General features: G+C 43.6%; 5 protein-coding genes across 5 annotated transcripts; 3 read left to right on the top strand and 2 right to left on the bottom strand.

The window, feature by feature from the left end:
- On the top strand, positions 1–1,831 carry BGW36DRAFT_286823 (uncharacterized protein; the record flags this gene model as incomplete). Its single annotated transcript, XM_046210454.1, has 4 exons — positions 1–154; positions 250–657; positions 797–1,260; positions 1,373–1,831. The coding sequence occupies 4 exons, from the start codon at positions 1–3 to the stop codon at positions 1,829–1,831; spliced, it is 1,485 nt and encodes a 494-aa protein (XP_046077230.1).
- A 134-nt stretch (positions 1,832–1,965) lies between these two features.
- On the bottom strand, positions 1,966–3,117 carry BGW36DRAFT_355585 (uncharacterized protein; the record flags this gene model as incomplete). The annotated part of the gene is made up of 2 exons (XM_046213662.1): positions 1,966–2,458; positions 2,534–3,117. The coding sequence occupies 2 exons, from the start codon at positions 3,115–3,117 to the stop codon at positions 1,966–1,968; spliced, it is 1,077 nt and encodes a 358-aa protein (XP_046077231.1).
- Positions 3,118–4,325: 1,208 nt separating this feature from the next.
- Positions 4,326–6,289, bottom strand: BGW36DRAFT_286800 (amidase signature domain-containing protein; the record flags this gene model as incomplete). Its single annotated transcript, XM_046210448.1, has 8 exons — positions 4,326–4,705; positions 4,767–4,886; positions 4,956–5,091; positions 5,154–5,528; positions 5,589–5,648; positions 5,710–5,769; positions 5,824–5,967; positions 6,035–6,289. The coding sequence occupies 8 exons, from the start codon at positions 6,287–6,289 to the stop codon at positions 4,326–4,328; spliced, it is 1,530 nt and encodes a 509-aa protein (XP_046077232.1).
- Positions 6,290–6,916: 627 nt separating this feature from the next.
- On the top strand, positions 6,917–9,884 carry BGW36DRAFT_458326 (uncharacterized protein; the record flags this gene model as incomplete). The annotated part of the gene is made up of 6 exons (XM_046222008.1): positions 6,917–7,249; positions 7,329–7,413; positions 7,525–7,621; positions 7,672–7,907; positions 7,959–8,031; positions 9,497–9,884. The coding sequence occupies 6 exons, from the start codon at positions 6,917–6,919 to the stop codon at positions 9,882–9,884; spliced, it is 1,212 nt and encodes a 403-aa protein (XP_046077233.1).
- A 650-nt stretch (positions 9,885–10,534) lies between these two features.
- Positions 10,535–14,316, top strand: BGW36DRAFT_458327 (uncharacterized protein; the record flags this gene model as incomplete). The annotated part of the gene is made up of 8 exons (XM_046222009.1): positions 10,535–10,689; positions 10,754–11,018; positions 11,107–11,302; positions 11,406–11,936; positions 12,019–12,601; positions 12,744–13,556; positions 13,635–13,814; positions 13,916–14,316. The coding sequence occupies 8 exons, from the start codon at positions 10,535–10,537 to the stop codon at positions 14,178–14,180; spliced, it is 2,988 nt and encodes a 995-aa protein (XP_046077234.1). The 3' UTR covers positions 14,181–14,316.
- Between the last annotated feature and the right edge of the window lie 137 nt (positions 14,317–14,453).

The raw sequence follows: 14,453 nt of genomic DNA on the forward strand, positions 1-14,453 counted from the left end.
ATGGAAACACTGGATCCCGTTGCATGTATCATAATTGGTGCAGGGTTCTCAGGGATAGCGATGGCAGCTCAGCTTAAACGCAAACTTAACTTCTCCAACTTTAGTATCTATGAGCGATCTAGCTCTCTGGGAGGGACCTGGTTTTGGAATTCTTGTAAGCCTTAATCCGCTGTTGTAGTGATCTACTACCTCATTTCACTTCATGATGCTTTTTAACCGTCTACTAACATTTCTTTTCTATCTTACTAGACCCTGGAAGTGCCGTTGATACACCTTTTCTTTGCTATAGCCTCTCCTTCGGCCCAAAAGCGGACTTTGCAACATACTATCCTACGCAGCCAGAGTTGCTCAACTACCTGAAGGAGATTGCATTCATGTATGGTCTCAATCATCATATTAAGTTGCGCACAAGCTTCGAAAGTGCGTCTTGGGATGAGGGCTCGATGACTTGGAACGTAAGGCTACGTGAACTAGACAGCGGCCGGCCTCTTCTGCAAAACTGCAAATTACTGATATCCGCCATGGGGAATCTTGCCGATCCAAAAACTGGCGGTCTCGAGAATTTGTCAAAGTTTCAAGGCGATGTCTTACAAACTGCGAGGTGGGAAAGCCCCGTGGATCTGACGAACAAAAAAGTCGCTGTTATCGGTAACGGAAGTGAGTATTTATACCTTTCGGACTTTCTTCTTGTCTTCCTCATCTCTATATCCTTGCTTCATCATATTTTATCTCTCTCCACACAATTCCTATTTGCCAATGTTAGCATTCGAAATGAAACTGAGAAGAAGAAAAAAAGGTTCCGCCTGCCAACTCATACCAGCAATTGCAAGTCTTCCAAGATGTGTATACCAATTTATAAACTCTCCCAGAAGCTTCTTCCCACGCTCAAATCCAAAAATTCCAGTAACCTGGAAATGGTACTTCGCTCATATTCCATTTCTTCTCATGATATGTCGCTTTTTAATCTTGTGTCTCGGCGAGAATACCTTGATTCAATATACTACCACTCCTAGAGGCGCTCGATCACGAGAACAGGTCAGAGCACGAATGCTCCTCCACGTCAAGAAGAATGCTCCTATGGAATATTGGAAACTGTTGTTACCAGAGCACGAAGTCGGATGTAAGCGAGTTATTCAAGACAAGGGATATTTCGCCTCATTATATCGTGATAATGTTCACTTGATTGAAGACCCTGTGATTAAATGCGATGGTGAAGGTGTCATTTCCAGATCTGGCAAACATTTCCCCGTGGATGTTATTGTGAGTGTTCCAATAATGATTTATGCAGCGCAGCGGGAATTTTAGCAAAAAGTTGTGGTTATTTCTTATCCCTCATAAGCCGGCTAATTTTTATATCTGTTTGTTCTTGTAGATACTGGCAACCGGACTTGATCCACCCTGGTATAACTTCAACATCGTGGGACTCGATGGACGTACCTTACGTGGGCACTGGAACGCCATTGGAAGCATATCTGCTTATTTAACGACGTCTTGTTCAGGATTTCCAAATTTCTTCATGATTTATGGCCCCAATTCTGCCCCTGCTCACAACTCCTCTCTCCTGTCTATCGAGAATGTGATTAATCTAATTCTAAGGGTTGCCAAGCCAGTTATTCTAGGAAATAAGAGCTCTGTCGCAGTCAAATATAGCTACGAGCTGCAACACTACAAAGAGATGCAGGCGGTTTTACGGCATGGGAGAGTCTGGAATAGCTGTGATAGCTACTATCTTGATAAAGACGGTCACAATATTTATGTTTACCCCTGGAGTAATATTCGGATGTTTATCAACACGCATTTTCCTGACATGAGTGCATGGAAGTACAGCTGATTGCAGCTGTTGGAGAGGCACGGGATTTTTATTTGGTGTGCTGGGGACGTTTTAATGTATTGCGAAAAGAAAATCTATACTAGCTTAACACGACGAAGATTTTTCTCACAGTATACAGTATGGTTATGAATCCTCTACGCAGTAGCTCCCAGTTGTGCCATTTGAAGGCCCACTTGTATAATACCAAGAAGAGTCGTCGTGATACCAAAAATCAAGGCAGCCCATAAAGTGTAGAAAGTGGTTATATCACGACGATCTCTCCATAGGGTTGTGAAGTTATCAGGACTCTGGCTTAAAACATACTCCTGTAGTTCAATAAGTCTCTGCCCAAAGAATGGGAAGTCAGACATTGTCGAGTACACCGTACGAATATGAGGGGCATCCAGCTCATCGTATAAGCATTCATTGGACCAGTCTGAACCACAAAGTCTGTAGAGGAGAGGGTCTCGGTCTATATCCTTTTCATCCAGTTTATTCTCATAATCACTGCGGAATGCTTTGTAGGCATCGCGGCTTTGACCAAATATCAATCTATACGTGAAGACAAGCTCGCGAAAGAAATCGTGCGAATTGACTGGACTGAAACCGCGCTCTCTAATAATATCCTCGAAATAGTTATCAAAGAATCTGTCAAACCTAAGTTAGTAAGAATTCCTGAATTTTAGGTAGATGTATTAGCTTGGCTATGGATAGATCGCTTACCGACCAAGAAATGTGCCTTTGCTGTTCCTCACGCATAACATTAAACAAAATGAGGGATACTGAAAGAGCTTGAGCGTCTTGGTCCTTTGCTCAAAGGCTAAATGCTCCCACACAGAGTCAACAAATATCACCTTTATGCCAATAAACTTCCTTAGCGTCCAATAATTAACATTTGTCACTTTGACCAGAACGTCCTCTCTATTTTGAGGACGCTGTGAGTCGTCTTCCACCCATCGAGAATAAAGAAGCAGGTGCTTTCCGCCACTAAACTGCTTGATGACATCTCCAATTGATTGCTCAGACTCTGCATCTATTTGTATCTGTTTTACGGCCCATAAGCCTCTTGACACATACTGCGTTTTCTCCTCGCTCGATGGTGTTATCTCGAATTCGCCGTCTTTGGGGGTCAAAGATGGAGTATAGAAAAAAGTCGCAAGCCCAACCAGGATGAACACTAATTGATACGCGACATTTTCTGAAGCTTGGCCCGGTCTTAGAAGTCGCTCTTCGGAGAGAGCTGAAACCAAGCGACCAAAGCTGATATGATCCTCCTCATAGAGCCTATGCACAATATACTGGATCATAGTGCACACATGATGGACTATTACCTGGAACGAGACTTGATTTTCAAATCCAAGTAGCCGAGGTTGTATTATATTTGGCGAAATTTTGCGGATTCTGGATTCAATCCACGAAGAATACCACTGATATGAATCTTCCAGCTCCGTCCTGTCGCCATCTATATCTCCACGTGGATATATGGATTGGAAGTCAATCGGGCAGCGCCAATTTGAAAGCTCTGCTCATTATTAGCACCAACTTGAAATCTATGACGTCCATTTTTTCTCACTCATTTTTTCCTTGGGAGCGCCGAGGTTGATATTCGTTAGCTCGCCATGGAGCACCTGAGAACCTCCATTTTTGTCGGTTGTCATGCTTGCCTATCATGTAGTGCTAAAGTCTTCCTTCCGACTAATGTTAAATTACAATGTACATGATGACTAGGTTTGCTTACTTGAAGTCTTCTGAATCTTCTTAACAACCGGTGAAAGGCTTAAGGACCGGTTTTATCTGATGCTGAATGGTTGTATGTGCTCTCCATTGTTTGAACAAGGCTTCATCCTCGCCATAGCCAATAGCAAGCCCGTTATAAGTATGTCAATGGGTTGTTTGGTAAAGGCCGATATGCAAAGCAGGGATTGGCTCTGCTCATTACATTAGTTAGCCAGCAGCTAACCTTGTTAGTCACTTGCGGCATGAAGCTGACTCTTGTCTGCTCCTCAACTCAAAGTTAGGCTGCGCCCGTTCTTTTCTTTTTTCTTTGGTGAATTCATTCCCGCCCTCCTTTCCCCTCTTTCCTTCTTTCCAGAATCTGTGGATGGTTACGCAAGACACATGCATGATGGCGTAGGGCCTCTACCCTCAAGCTCAAGGCTACACATTAGCCTCATCCGGATTGATTGGATTTTGTTAGGTTGGAAGATATTGGAAGCTCATATTATTCCTCAGAAGTTGGACCAATTGGTGAGTTCCACGTCATCTGGTCCAGATTGATATTTTATGGGGGTATTGCCACACCCCACCCTTACGCCTAGACAGTGATTCAGAGCTAATTGGCCATCTCACCATACGCAACATTACCATACTGAATTAGTAAATAATGTAGAGCATTATTTCTTGTAGATATCAACATAGCAACGGCTAAACTAAATCAAACTAATCAAAGTCTTCCATAAGATCAAGTTGGAAAGCAGAAAATGCGGGGAAAGGGTCCCATAAAAACACGAAATAGTCAAATGTGCGAGGCATTATTCCAGTTTGAGAGGAGTGGAGGGGGTATCCTCACATTAGGGAAAGTTTTCTCCCAGATACTCATGAACTGAAGGATTTTGCCCTCATTATTTGCCGTGGAAATGATGTTGGCTCCGAAAGCGCGGCCATTGAAGTCCGCCAACCCCAGCGGCACCGTAGCTACGGGGAACCCGGCCACAGCAGCGACACTAGCCATGCGACCATCTGAAGGTCCGATAACTATATCGATGCTGTGCTCCTCAAATAGTTGGGAAATCGAATCAACTGCCTTTTGCCGCACATATTTCAAACCCGAGGAATATGTCTCATCTGACATTGCATTGTCCAGCGCATTCAATAACACTTCTTGGCCAGGAGATTCTGAGAATTTGTAAGCCATTGTGACTCATGTTTGAGATCATCAGTTGATCACTTAACATACCAGGAGGGAACTCAAGGTCTGGGTGTTGTTCGTTATATCGGACGAGATCCTGAAGTGTCTGCATACTGGGACTGTTGTAGAGTTTTAAAAATGCTCCAAATGCCTCCCGGAAGTCATGGGCTACATGTCGATTTTAGTTGTTCATTCTCAAAGATGATATGAGGACAGAAAAAAGACATAGGTACGTACCCATAAAGTCCGAAGTATCTGTGATACCATCCGGCGCCCCTTCAAAAATCTCGGGGAATTGAATTAGAGAAACGGGCTCGACTATGTGACCCCCCGAAGAGGTAAGCTCAGAGATTGCGTTATGGAAAGCAGTGAGCTGTTGTTGTGACGGTTAGCCGGATCGAAAAGAATTCCAGAGGAATGGTACTGGCTACTAACCGATTGATTGAGGAAGTCCTCTCTTGGCTCGACTATAAAATCCGCAGGCTGCCACTGCAAGGGGTCAACGACTCCAATTTTGAGATTCTCCCATGATCCAGTCAGAAACTTTTCGTAGTTCCTTGTTGGCTGTAGAACATTGAAGAGGCTAGCCAGATCCTTGGGCGATTTTGCCATGCCGCCGATACAATCCAGAACTGGAGAGATTGGCTGAACGCCGAATGTATCGACTGATCCAAGTGTCCCTTTCATACCGTAGAGTGCAGCACGCGTTGCTGGCTGTACGAGGGAGCCGTCTGTCTCGGTTCCGATAGAGATAGGAGAGAATCCTGACGCTACTCCAGCCGCCGACCCGGAAGAGGAGCCAGCTGGGGTCTTAAGAAGCTGTTAACTAAATATCGATGGAAGGTGGAAGTCAGCATAGGGAAAGCGTACGCTATGACCAAGTGGAAGGGCATCTGGTAGAATACCACCTCGGACATATGGGGATTGCACCTGTCCAATATAATTAAGTTCGAGTTAAAAGCTCATATGGGTGCCCAGGATCCGGACGTACCTGACCTCCCACTGCTGACCATCCTGCGGGTATTTTGTACCCTTTATAATTTCCCAATTCCTAACGGATTAGCCCTATCGCCGATCCCCGCATCGAGAGGTAACGAGAAATTACCGAAAGATTTGCCTTTCCTATCACGATCATGCCTGCCGCAACAAGAGCATCTATTACGCGTGCGTCTTTGGTAGCTTGGAGGTCCTTCAAGGCATAAGACCCGCAGCTCGTTTTTAGACCCAAGCTTGGGGTGAGAAAGACGTCCTATTCCTACCATCAGCTCTGGTTGTGTAGAATATGTTATTACACCTTGTAGTACACCACACCCTACCTTAACGATCACTGGAATTCCATGCATTGGGCCCCGTGAACCTTTCTCAGCTCGCTCATCGTCAAGCTGATGTGCGATTTTCAAGGCTTCTTCCTTGGCTAGTGTAGATATAATAGCACCTATTTTTGCCCCATTTTGATTGTGCTTTTCGATTTGGTCAAGATATAATTCCACCAGTTCGACACTCGTGGTTCGGTTGTCACCGAGTAGACCTTGAAGATCTGAGGCTGTGGCGACTAGAGGATCAATTTTCATAGAGTCCATCTGAAGAACCTCCTGCACCATTCTGAAGGGAAATGAAGGATTAAAAACAAGCTGACTAGCAGAGTAGGGATCTGGTGCACTAATTTTGTAATGTGTAGCAAGCGAGGTGGCAGGAAGCGCCCACAAGGCTGCAAGTGGGTGAATCTTCCTCATTGTTCTCTCTACCCACCCTTAATCAATCAATTATTAAGAGATGGGTAAGGGCGGGGGAAATAAACAACCATTAATAACCTATGGCCTTTTCAAGCTAGAGCGGGGTTGACAGTTAGGTAGAATATGTACCAGCCTCAGTTATGTTAAAAAGGCGTTGCGACGCCCTGAGCACGCGCCATCGGGGACTCGTTATCGCACCCATCCCTGAGATTCTTAGACCCTCACACTATGGTTTTTTCTCAGTTGTCTACACTGTCTGCATTACGCCGTATTTGCTGACTGCAATTTATTCAACCAATTGCGTTCTTTATTTGTTTCGGACTAAATGTTACACCTCTGCTGATGTAAGTCGTACATGTATGTATGTATTCTCCGTAGTAATAAATAATACTCTATATAGTTGTCATTCTCCAAGTCAACTACAAAAAGAATTCTTGGAATACGCACGAAAATATATTGTTTAATATGCCTTCCGTTCAGACAACGCTTGAGTTTCTCGCTAAGCTACCTCTATATCAAACGAAGAAGCCATTCTGTCGAGTACCGAAAGAAGACGAAAACGAGACAAATCCAGAGGGACTCAGCAACATTCAATGGCATAATGGGGATGTCACTATCAAAGATTTGAGGGATATAACAGACACCTTCAAATTGGACGTCTGTGGGTTTCAGGTGGTTGGCCAACCTTTCGCCGTATCGCAACTTGACGAGAATGCCATTGCTCAGTACCAGAAGGATACCGAGGCGTTTTTGAAAGAGTTTCTCAAGGCGGACTATGTTGTTTGCCACGATTGCAGAGTATGATGAACTATCTCTACCTATGCTAGATGTTAGCACCAGTGTTTAAGCAGACTAAACTAATTTATCCCATCTGTAGAGACGAAAAAATGCCACATATCCTTCGGCAACTCTTGACATCAACAATCCGATGCTAATTCAAACTTTGCCCCATGGGGTGCATGGTAAGGGCTTCAAGTTATTTGTTACTTTCTAAGTCTGAACTGATTATAACAGTTGGTAAGCCATGACGCGACAACCGTATTCTTTTGGTTGCGGCGGCTGACAAGCTCGAGATAACACGTTCGAATATTCGATCTCTCTAATAACAAAGATTTTGAATGAGGACGAACAAGTTCTGCTTCAGAAGGCAAAAAGAGTCCAGATAGTCAAGTAAGTGTAACTGCCTTTCTTTGTTTTGACACCGACTCACATCGCAAAAGTACTTGGCGACCTCTAGTCCCACAAGTCCATGACAGGCCACTGGCATTCTGTGATTATCGAACCATAGACCCTCAAGACCTTGTAGCTGCAGACAGGGTCTTTCCTCATCGAAAACAAGAGAACTATTATTTACACCAAAACCCAAGTCAACAGTTCTACTATCTTTCTGAACAGACACCAGATGACCTGCTCCTTATGGTTCAGTTCGACACAAGCGCCGATGGCCACGCGCGTTGTATGGGTATCTTAGTCAGAAACCATCTTGTTTATGCTGATTTGTGTTTAGACTGCCCACACGCATCGTTCAACAACCCCCATGCACCTCCAACATCCCCTCCAAGGGAGAGTATCGAAACAAGGTCGGTTGTTATTTATACATCTTGATGCACCTAGAGTAACAATATCTGCTATTCTTACTACCCTGCCATGCCCAGGGCGTCACAATATTTTTTATATTCAAATATGTATATCTGGTCTAGTTCCAAAGATCCGTAGAACAATTCATCTACGTCGAAGCATCACCGGACGAGGTAGGAAATGTGTTTTCATTGGCGGTAGGTATCCTGGATTGTGAAAGGGAAATTCTGTGCATAAGAAATGTGAAATATTCTCCCAGGCGTCTTATTGGCTTACTGGCCACCAAGCAACTGCATAAGACCAGTTGATACCGTGATCCTGCAGCCTCACTTATGTTCTAGGGTCGTCATAGAGGCTCCACGCCAGCAAGCGTATTCAACTTAATAAAGAAGACACGAATGCCCAAAGATGAATTCATCTAAACCGTTAGCAGATATTAAGAGAACCTATTGACTAGAGTGCTCCTAAAACTTTACACAATAGTTCTGAATAATTGGTCACTCTCTCAAAATCTAGTGAATAGGAGAGGTCCATTATACTAGATAATGTGACTCAAATGCGTCATATCATCACCACTATCGCAAGACACGAATTCTTCACACCCCTCCCATGCAGAATGTAATGTGTCTGTCAGGCTAGTTGAAGCGCAAATACATTGTGCGCGAAAGGCTGAAGTATAACCCGGAAGCAGATTGGAAAAGCCTGCAGAGGGCCATTAGCAAATGGGTCATCAGACTCAAGTTTGAAGTCATTTCTATGGCTAGAAGCAGGGATATCAGCTGATGTTTTCAATCTAGTGCGGACTATATGATAATTTGCTAATCTCGTGCGGGGGTTTATACAGCCGGTTTTTGAGGGTAATGTGCAAGGCTATGGAACGGCGGCGACTTCGCTAGAATTGCTGCAGTCAATCGATCATTCCTCCCACTACCAATAATTTTGTGTAGCCCCAAGCACTAAGATGCCTCATTTGCAATGCTCCTATGACTGACTAGATAGGCCTTATCACCCTAAAGACGCACCACTTCGTTCATTTAAACATATCTCAGCCTCGTGGTAGCAGTGGTTGAGGGGTTCCATCCAATCACAGTGTACAACATTTGCAAGGAGGTAATCCGAGTCACATATTGCCCAATTGATCGTGCTTTTGTATCTCTCACGCAAAAAAACTTGCATCCTCTTGTCAGTGTCGTGATTACAGGAGTGCATGCTACCCAAACAATTGAAAGTCGAACTAATTAAGTTAGAAATATTATTGGCAAATTCAGCCTATTTATCGTTTAAACACAGGTATTTCAGTTTTATGACCCTCCAACCAAATCCAGTACATATGTTAGTACATACCGATTGGTTGAGGTCTGAAGTTGGGACGAGTTCCAATACCTCCACGTCTCCCAGTTTCTAAACTCCAAGACTCCATGAAATAACTGTACTATAAAGATCATGAAATTTTGACATTGTTTCCAGACAATTTCGTGTTAGCCTTCTTCACATTGTCCTAGCATATTTAGTGGATATTGATATTGCCTTAGACGGCATCTTCTCCACTCAACTATCGAAAATCCCAATCATGAAAGAAACCAGCGGTATTCCGTCAAACACCTATCCCCAAGACTGCTCGTCTCTCACACAGGACATGGAAACGTCTCAGCAAAGTTCTACTGCATCCGTGTTGGATGATGTCGACCGAAGAGGCTTTCCAGCTCCGAGCGACAAGGCCCAGCAATGGAAAGAAAATGGTGTCGAAATAGTCGAAGATTGGGAGCCGGCAAGATGGAATATTTTCGGACGAGCCTGGAAGCAGGTTAAAGTAACAGTCGATCTGGTCATGGATCTTGGAACAACCAATACATAGTACGTCACGAAACATCTAAGTATATCAATTGATACGGCGAAAGCTCCATTTGGTAGTTACTAAACTGGCATATTACAAACAGAAGCCCACCTTCTCAGATTATGTTTATGTACTGCAGGAAATGTGTCGTTTTTAGGCTGCGTGAGCTGCCACATGGGGAACCCGAATATTCTTAATTTGAAAGTGAAATTGTAAATTGGTTAATGATTTAATAACATCATCTGGATCAAAGCGATTAGTTCTAACCTTCGAAATATCTCTTATTCTTTTGCCATTAATACTCAAATAATGATTACTGTAGTTTCATGACCATCTTCTACTTCGATGACACATGTATAACCGCATTTTCTTTTCCTATATGACTACGTATGTATTCATTTACTTGCTAGTGACTGCTTCGTCCCTCTCTGAGGGGTTTTCGCCCACCTCTTTTATGTTACTCAACCCCACTTCAAATATATATTAAGCGTACTGTGATCTTATGTTATTATTCTTCCTCTCCCCATCTTCTCAAACAAGTTGAAGCTGAATCTGAGGATAGGCTTCTTCAATCGTTTCAAAAGCAGGAGACAATACAATCCCGCAACAGTGTAAAAACGAAAAAAAATCTCCTTCCCACAAGTAGCCCCAACGTTCCGTTTACTCACCGGATGGCTCAAGAACCTGGTGAAGTTCGTTTACTCTCCCGAGTGGCAACAGACGCGACTCTTACAACAGACGCGACTCTGTCAACAGCGTCCGGCACACAAACTCCCACCTCAGGAACCGACGACACCTTGTCCGCAGTAGACATTAACCATGATGAGTGAGTATTGAGTAACACGGCTTTCTGGGTATTTTGGATCTTATTACTCATCGGTATGCTCTAGAATTGAGATAAATGCGCTCAAGGCTCGCTGGGAGGAAGCGCAGGCAACTAGTCTTGATGTCCTACGAGATAAAGAACGCAAAGCAATAAAAAAATTTCAGACACCTGAGCGGCTTTTCGAAGACTTGAAGCGACAGACGAGACAATATGAGGATCACGCAATAACCAAATGCGTAACCCGAATTAAACCTTTCCTACAACTTCTCAAGTCTGTGTCCCTTATCTTCATGACAGTCATGTCGCCACATGCTGTTGAAATAGCAGCTGTGTGGGGGATTCTCCATCTTGCTCTAGAGGCAAGTGAAACACACACACAAAGAATTTTTTAGGAAATGTTAACCAGTGGTGTGACAGAGAGCATTGGAGAATATTCAAATTCTAAAAGAGACCATTGATATCATTGATAATATCTACCGAGAGCTTCGACTGTTTACTAAATTAGCGGAACACGGAAACCTGCGCAGTGATATACGACACGATGTGGTGGATATGTTTATTATTCTCATCAAATTCTGGGCTGAAGCAGCAAGGATTTTTCGACCGCCAATATGTAAGTCTGCTTCATAGTTGACTTCTTGCTCTACCCTAACAGCATTGTATTTGGGTCCTGATCAGTGTTTTCTGTTTCAACTAATTTATTTCGATATCGCCAGCAGATAGTGCTATTGGTCGAGTGCAATCAAAATTCAAAGAAACTAGAGGTAGTTTGGAGAAATCGGTTTCCATAGTCGAAAAAATGGCAGACTTGTCTATCAAGAATATGGATGACGAAACACAAAGACGCGACGCAGATTACCTGTCAACCTTAAATTTTAACGAGGATGCCAATACGAAGTTTCCATGCTATGAGGTTCCTCCGAAACATGACCATTTTTATGGACGTTCTGATGAAATTGAGACAACAAAAAAGTTTCTGTGTTGTGAACAGGCCTCAAGAGAGCTCAGAGTTTTTGTTCTACATGGACTAGGGGGAGTTGGAAAATCTTCCGCCGCGCTTGCTTTTGTTAGCATGTGCATGGACGAACAACTTTATGACGCTATTTTTTACATAAATGCCCAAACCAGAGCGGACCTTAGAGATTCATTTACCCGAATTTCCATCAGGCTAGAATTGTTGGGGTCGACTGCGGCTTCTGGTGACGACAAGAATATTTTCATCTTGCGAAATTGGCTTGCAAAAACCGGTAAGCTTCCAACGGGCCTCATGTTGTGGCCTCTGCTTGAAGTCCATGTGTCCTAATTTTTCATCTTGTTCTATGGATTCAGACCGGACCTGGCTACTAATATACGACAACGTGGATGACATGAAAACAATCGAAGAGTTTTTGCCTCCTTTTGGACCGATAATCATCACTACACGATATCGAGACGAAGCATTCAAAGCACCTGGGATTTCGAAGAAATTTGAACTTCAATCTTTTAATAAAAAAGAAGCGGTTGCAGCCTTCAATCGGATACGACAAAAACACAACCCAGGCGCGAGCCCATCTACTGAAGATGAGATTGGTACCTTCTTGATCAATGAACTTGGAGGTCTGCCCCTTGGAGTAGAGCAGATGGCAGCTTATGTGGAATATCGTAGGCTTACTATACCTAAATTTCTCGAAACGTACAAGAAGTCGACAAAACGAATCCATCGCCATACAGAAGGATTATCTTCCTCGCGCGGCCTGGATGCTATTTGGGAGATGAATTTTAAGAGCATACAGAATATCGATGCCTCTCTCATCCTCAGTATTATAGCAATTTTGAACCCGAAGTTGATACCAATTCAACTTTTCCTCGTGGATAAAGCCGTACACGTCAAGCTTCCGCCTATTTATCAAGCTATTGTGGAGGATGAAGACCTGTATGTGGCTTCCTTTGCTTCTAGTTCTTCATATTCGTAAATATCATTTAAGCGTGGCATCAAAAAAAGGGCTGCGGATGTCACGCAGTCTCGAGTGTACTTTGGCAGCCGATTAATTCACTCACTAATTTGAGAAATGCAGAGTCGAGGACGCAGTGGATCTGCTTACGCGGGTCAGCCTCGTGAAGAGAGATGGAGACTACTTATCTATCCACAGACTAGTCCAGAAATCATTCATCTACAGTCCAAGTGGCTTTGGGCAGCAAAAATTACATGATATCTTCACCGCCGCCGTGGTACTCGTCAATGCACAGTTCCCCAAGATGGGCGGCCCGCATTCTTTTTTTGGCCGTTGGCACGAATGCGCGGAGGTTTCTCCCCATGTTTTATCTATAGTTGACTATTACGAGTCAGATCCTGAAGTCAAGAAGGTGTTCCGTGCGAATGACGACTTTGTTGAACTTCTCAAAAATTGCGCTTGGTACCAGTATGAGATAGGTGAGTTCGATGAGAGTCTCCGGCTTTCAGAACTAGCGTGCGAATTTTGCGAAGACAAATTCAGTCCGTTTTTCTCCCAGCTTTACAACAATATTGGCTGTGTGTATTATGAGCGAAACTACTTGGAAAAATGTCGTGAATATTGGCCGAAGTGTCTAGAAATTCGCGCTCAAACAATGGCTCCTGATGATATAGAGATATCCAACATATGCAATAACCTTGGAGGTATGTATATGGCCGAAGGATTGCTAGATGATGCCATCAAAATGTACCAGCGCAATCTTGAAATCAAGACTAAACGGTCCAATGACCCACCCGAATATCTTGCATTAGGCTTTCTAGGTCTGGGTCGGGTTTACTACCTCCAAAAAGAGTTTACGAAGGCCATGGATTACTATTCCAAAGCAGAAAGGCTTTTGAGGAGTTCGGGAAAGTCAGGAGAATGGGGAGTTGCAAAGTGAGATTTTTAACCATCACCCAAACGTTTCCAATTAAATTTGTTCTTCATAACGACTCGTTAACATGAGAATTTCAGCGTCTTGCTGGCCATAGGAAACCTGCATCTTGCGAAGAACATGGTAGAGAAGGCCCGAGAAAATTTTCACGAGGCTTGGGAACTTTGCCATTCGAATAACCCAACCCACCTATTCACTGGCGTTCTTCAATACAAGCTTGGGGTGTGTGAGGCGCAGCTTGGAAATGCAGAAACAGCATTGTAGGTTGCCTTATGAATTCTTTCTTAAAATAAACGACGAGGATGCCCTACGACCCCCGTTTTCCCTCCTTCTCGACGCCTCGTTCTAACTATATCACTAGAAAGTATCTGGACAAGGCATACCTTGCCGCTGAGCATTGCAAGTCCCGAGGAGATAAGGCCCGCATACTATGGGCCAAAGCATTGATTCTGAAAGGTGATATGAACAACACCAAGGAGCGTCAGATACAGGCCGCAGAGTGCAAATTACAAGCAGAGGTCTTGCGGGCCAATCTAGTAGAAGAGATGAAGCCCTCATTGTCTCCCACGGAGCAAGAAGGCAGTTTTGCAGCTTATGACATGTTTATATGTGGATATTTCCGATAACCTTCAAAATCACGATGGTGAACAAATTTGTATGAATCGGACGAAAAGGGCCATCAGTTGCTCACCATGACATTTCGGAACATGTTTGTCATTTTAATGGCGTGCGCTAATTGTCCCAATACAACTTCAATATTTCATGACAGTTTATGAGAAGCAATGCATTCTTTAAAAAAAAAAGTCGGTGAAGTATTAAGCAATGTATTTTTATACCGGTAGTCAAGGATCGATATGTTATTAGTAGCTTTTTGGAAAATAATATGAGAGACTGGGTAA

Source organism: Talaromyces proteolyticus (genome assembly GCF_021365285.1).
Source record: "Talaromyces proteolyticus strain PMI_201 chromosome Unknown BGW36scaffold_2, whole genome shotgun sequence".
NCBI classification, from domain to species: Eukaryota; Fungi; Ascomycota; class Eurotiomycetes; order Eurotiales; family Trichocomaceae; genus Talaromyces; species Talaromyces proteolyticus.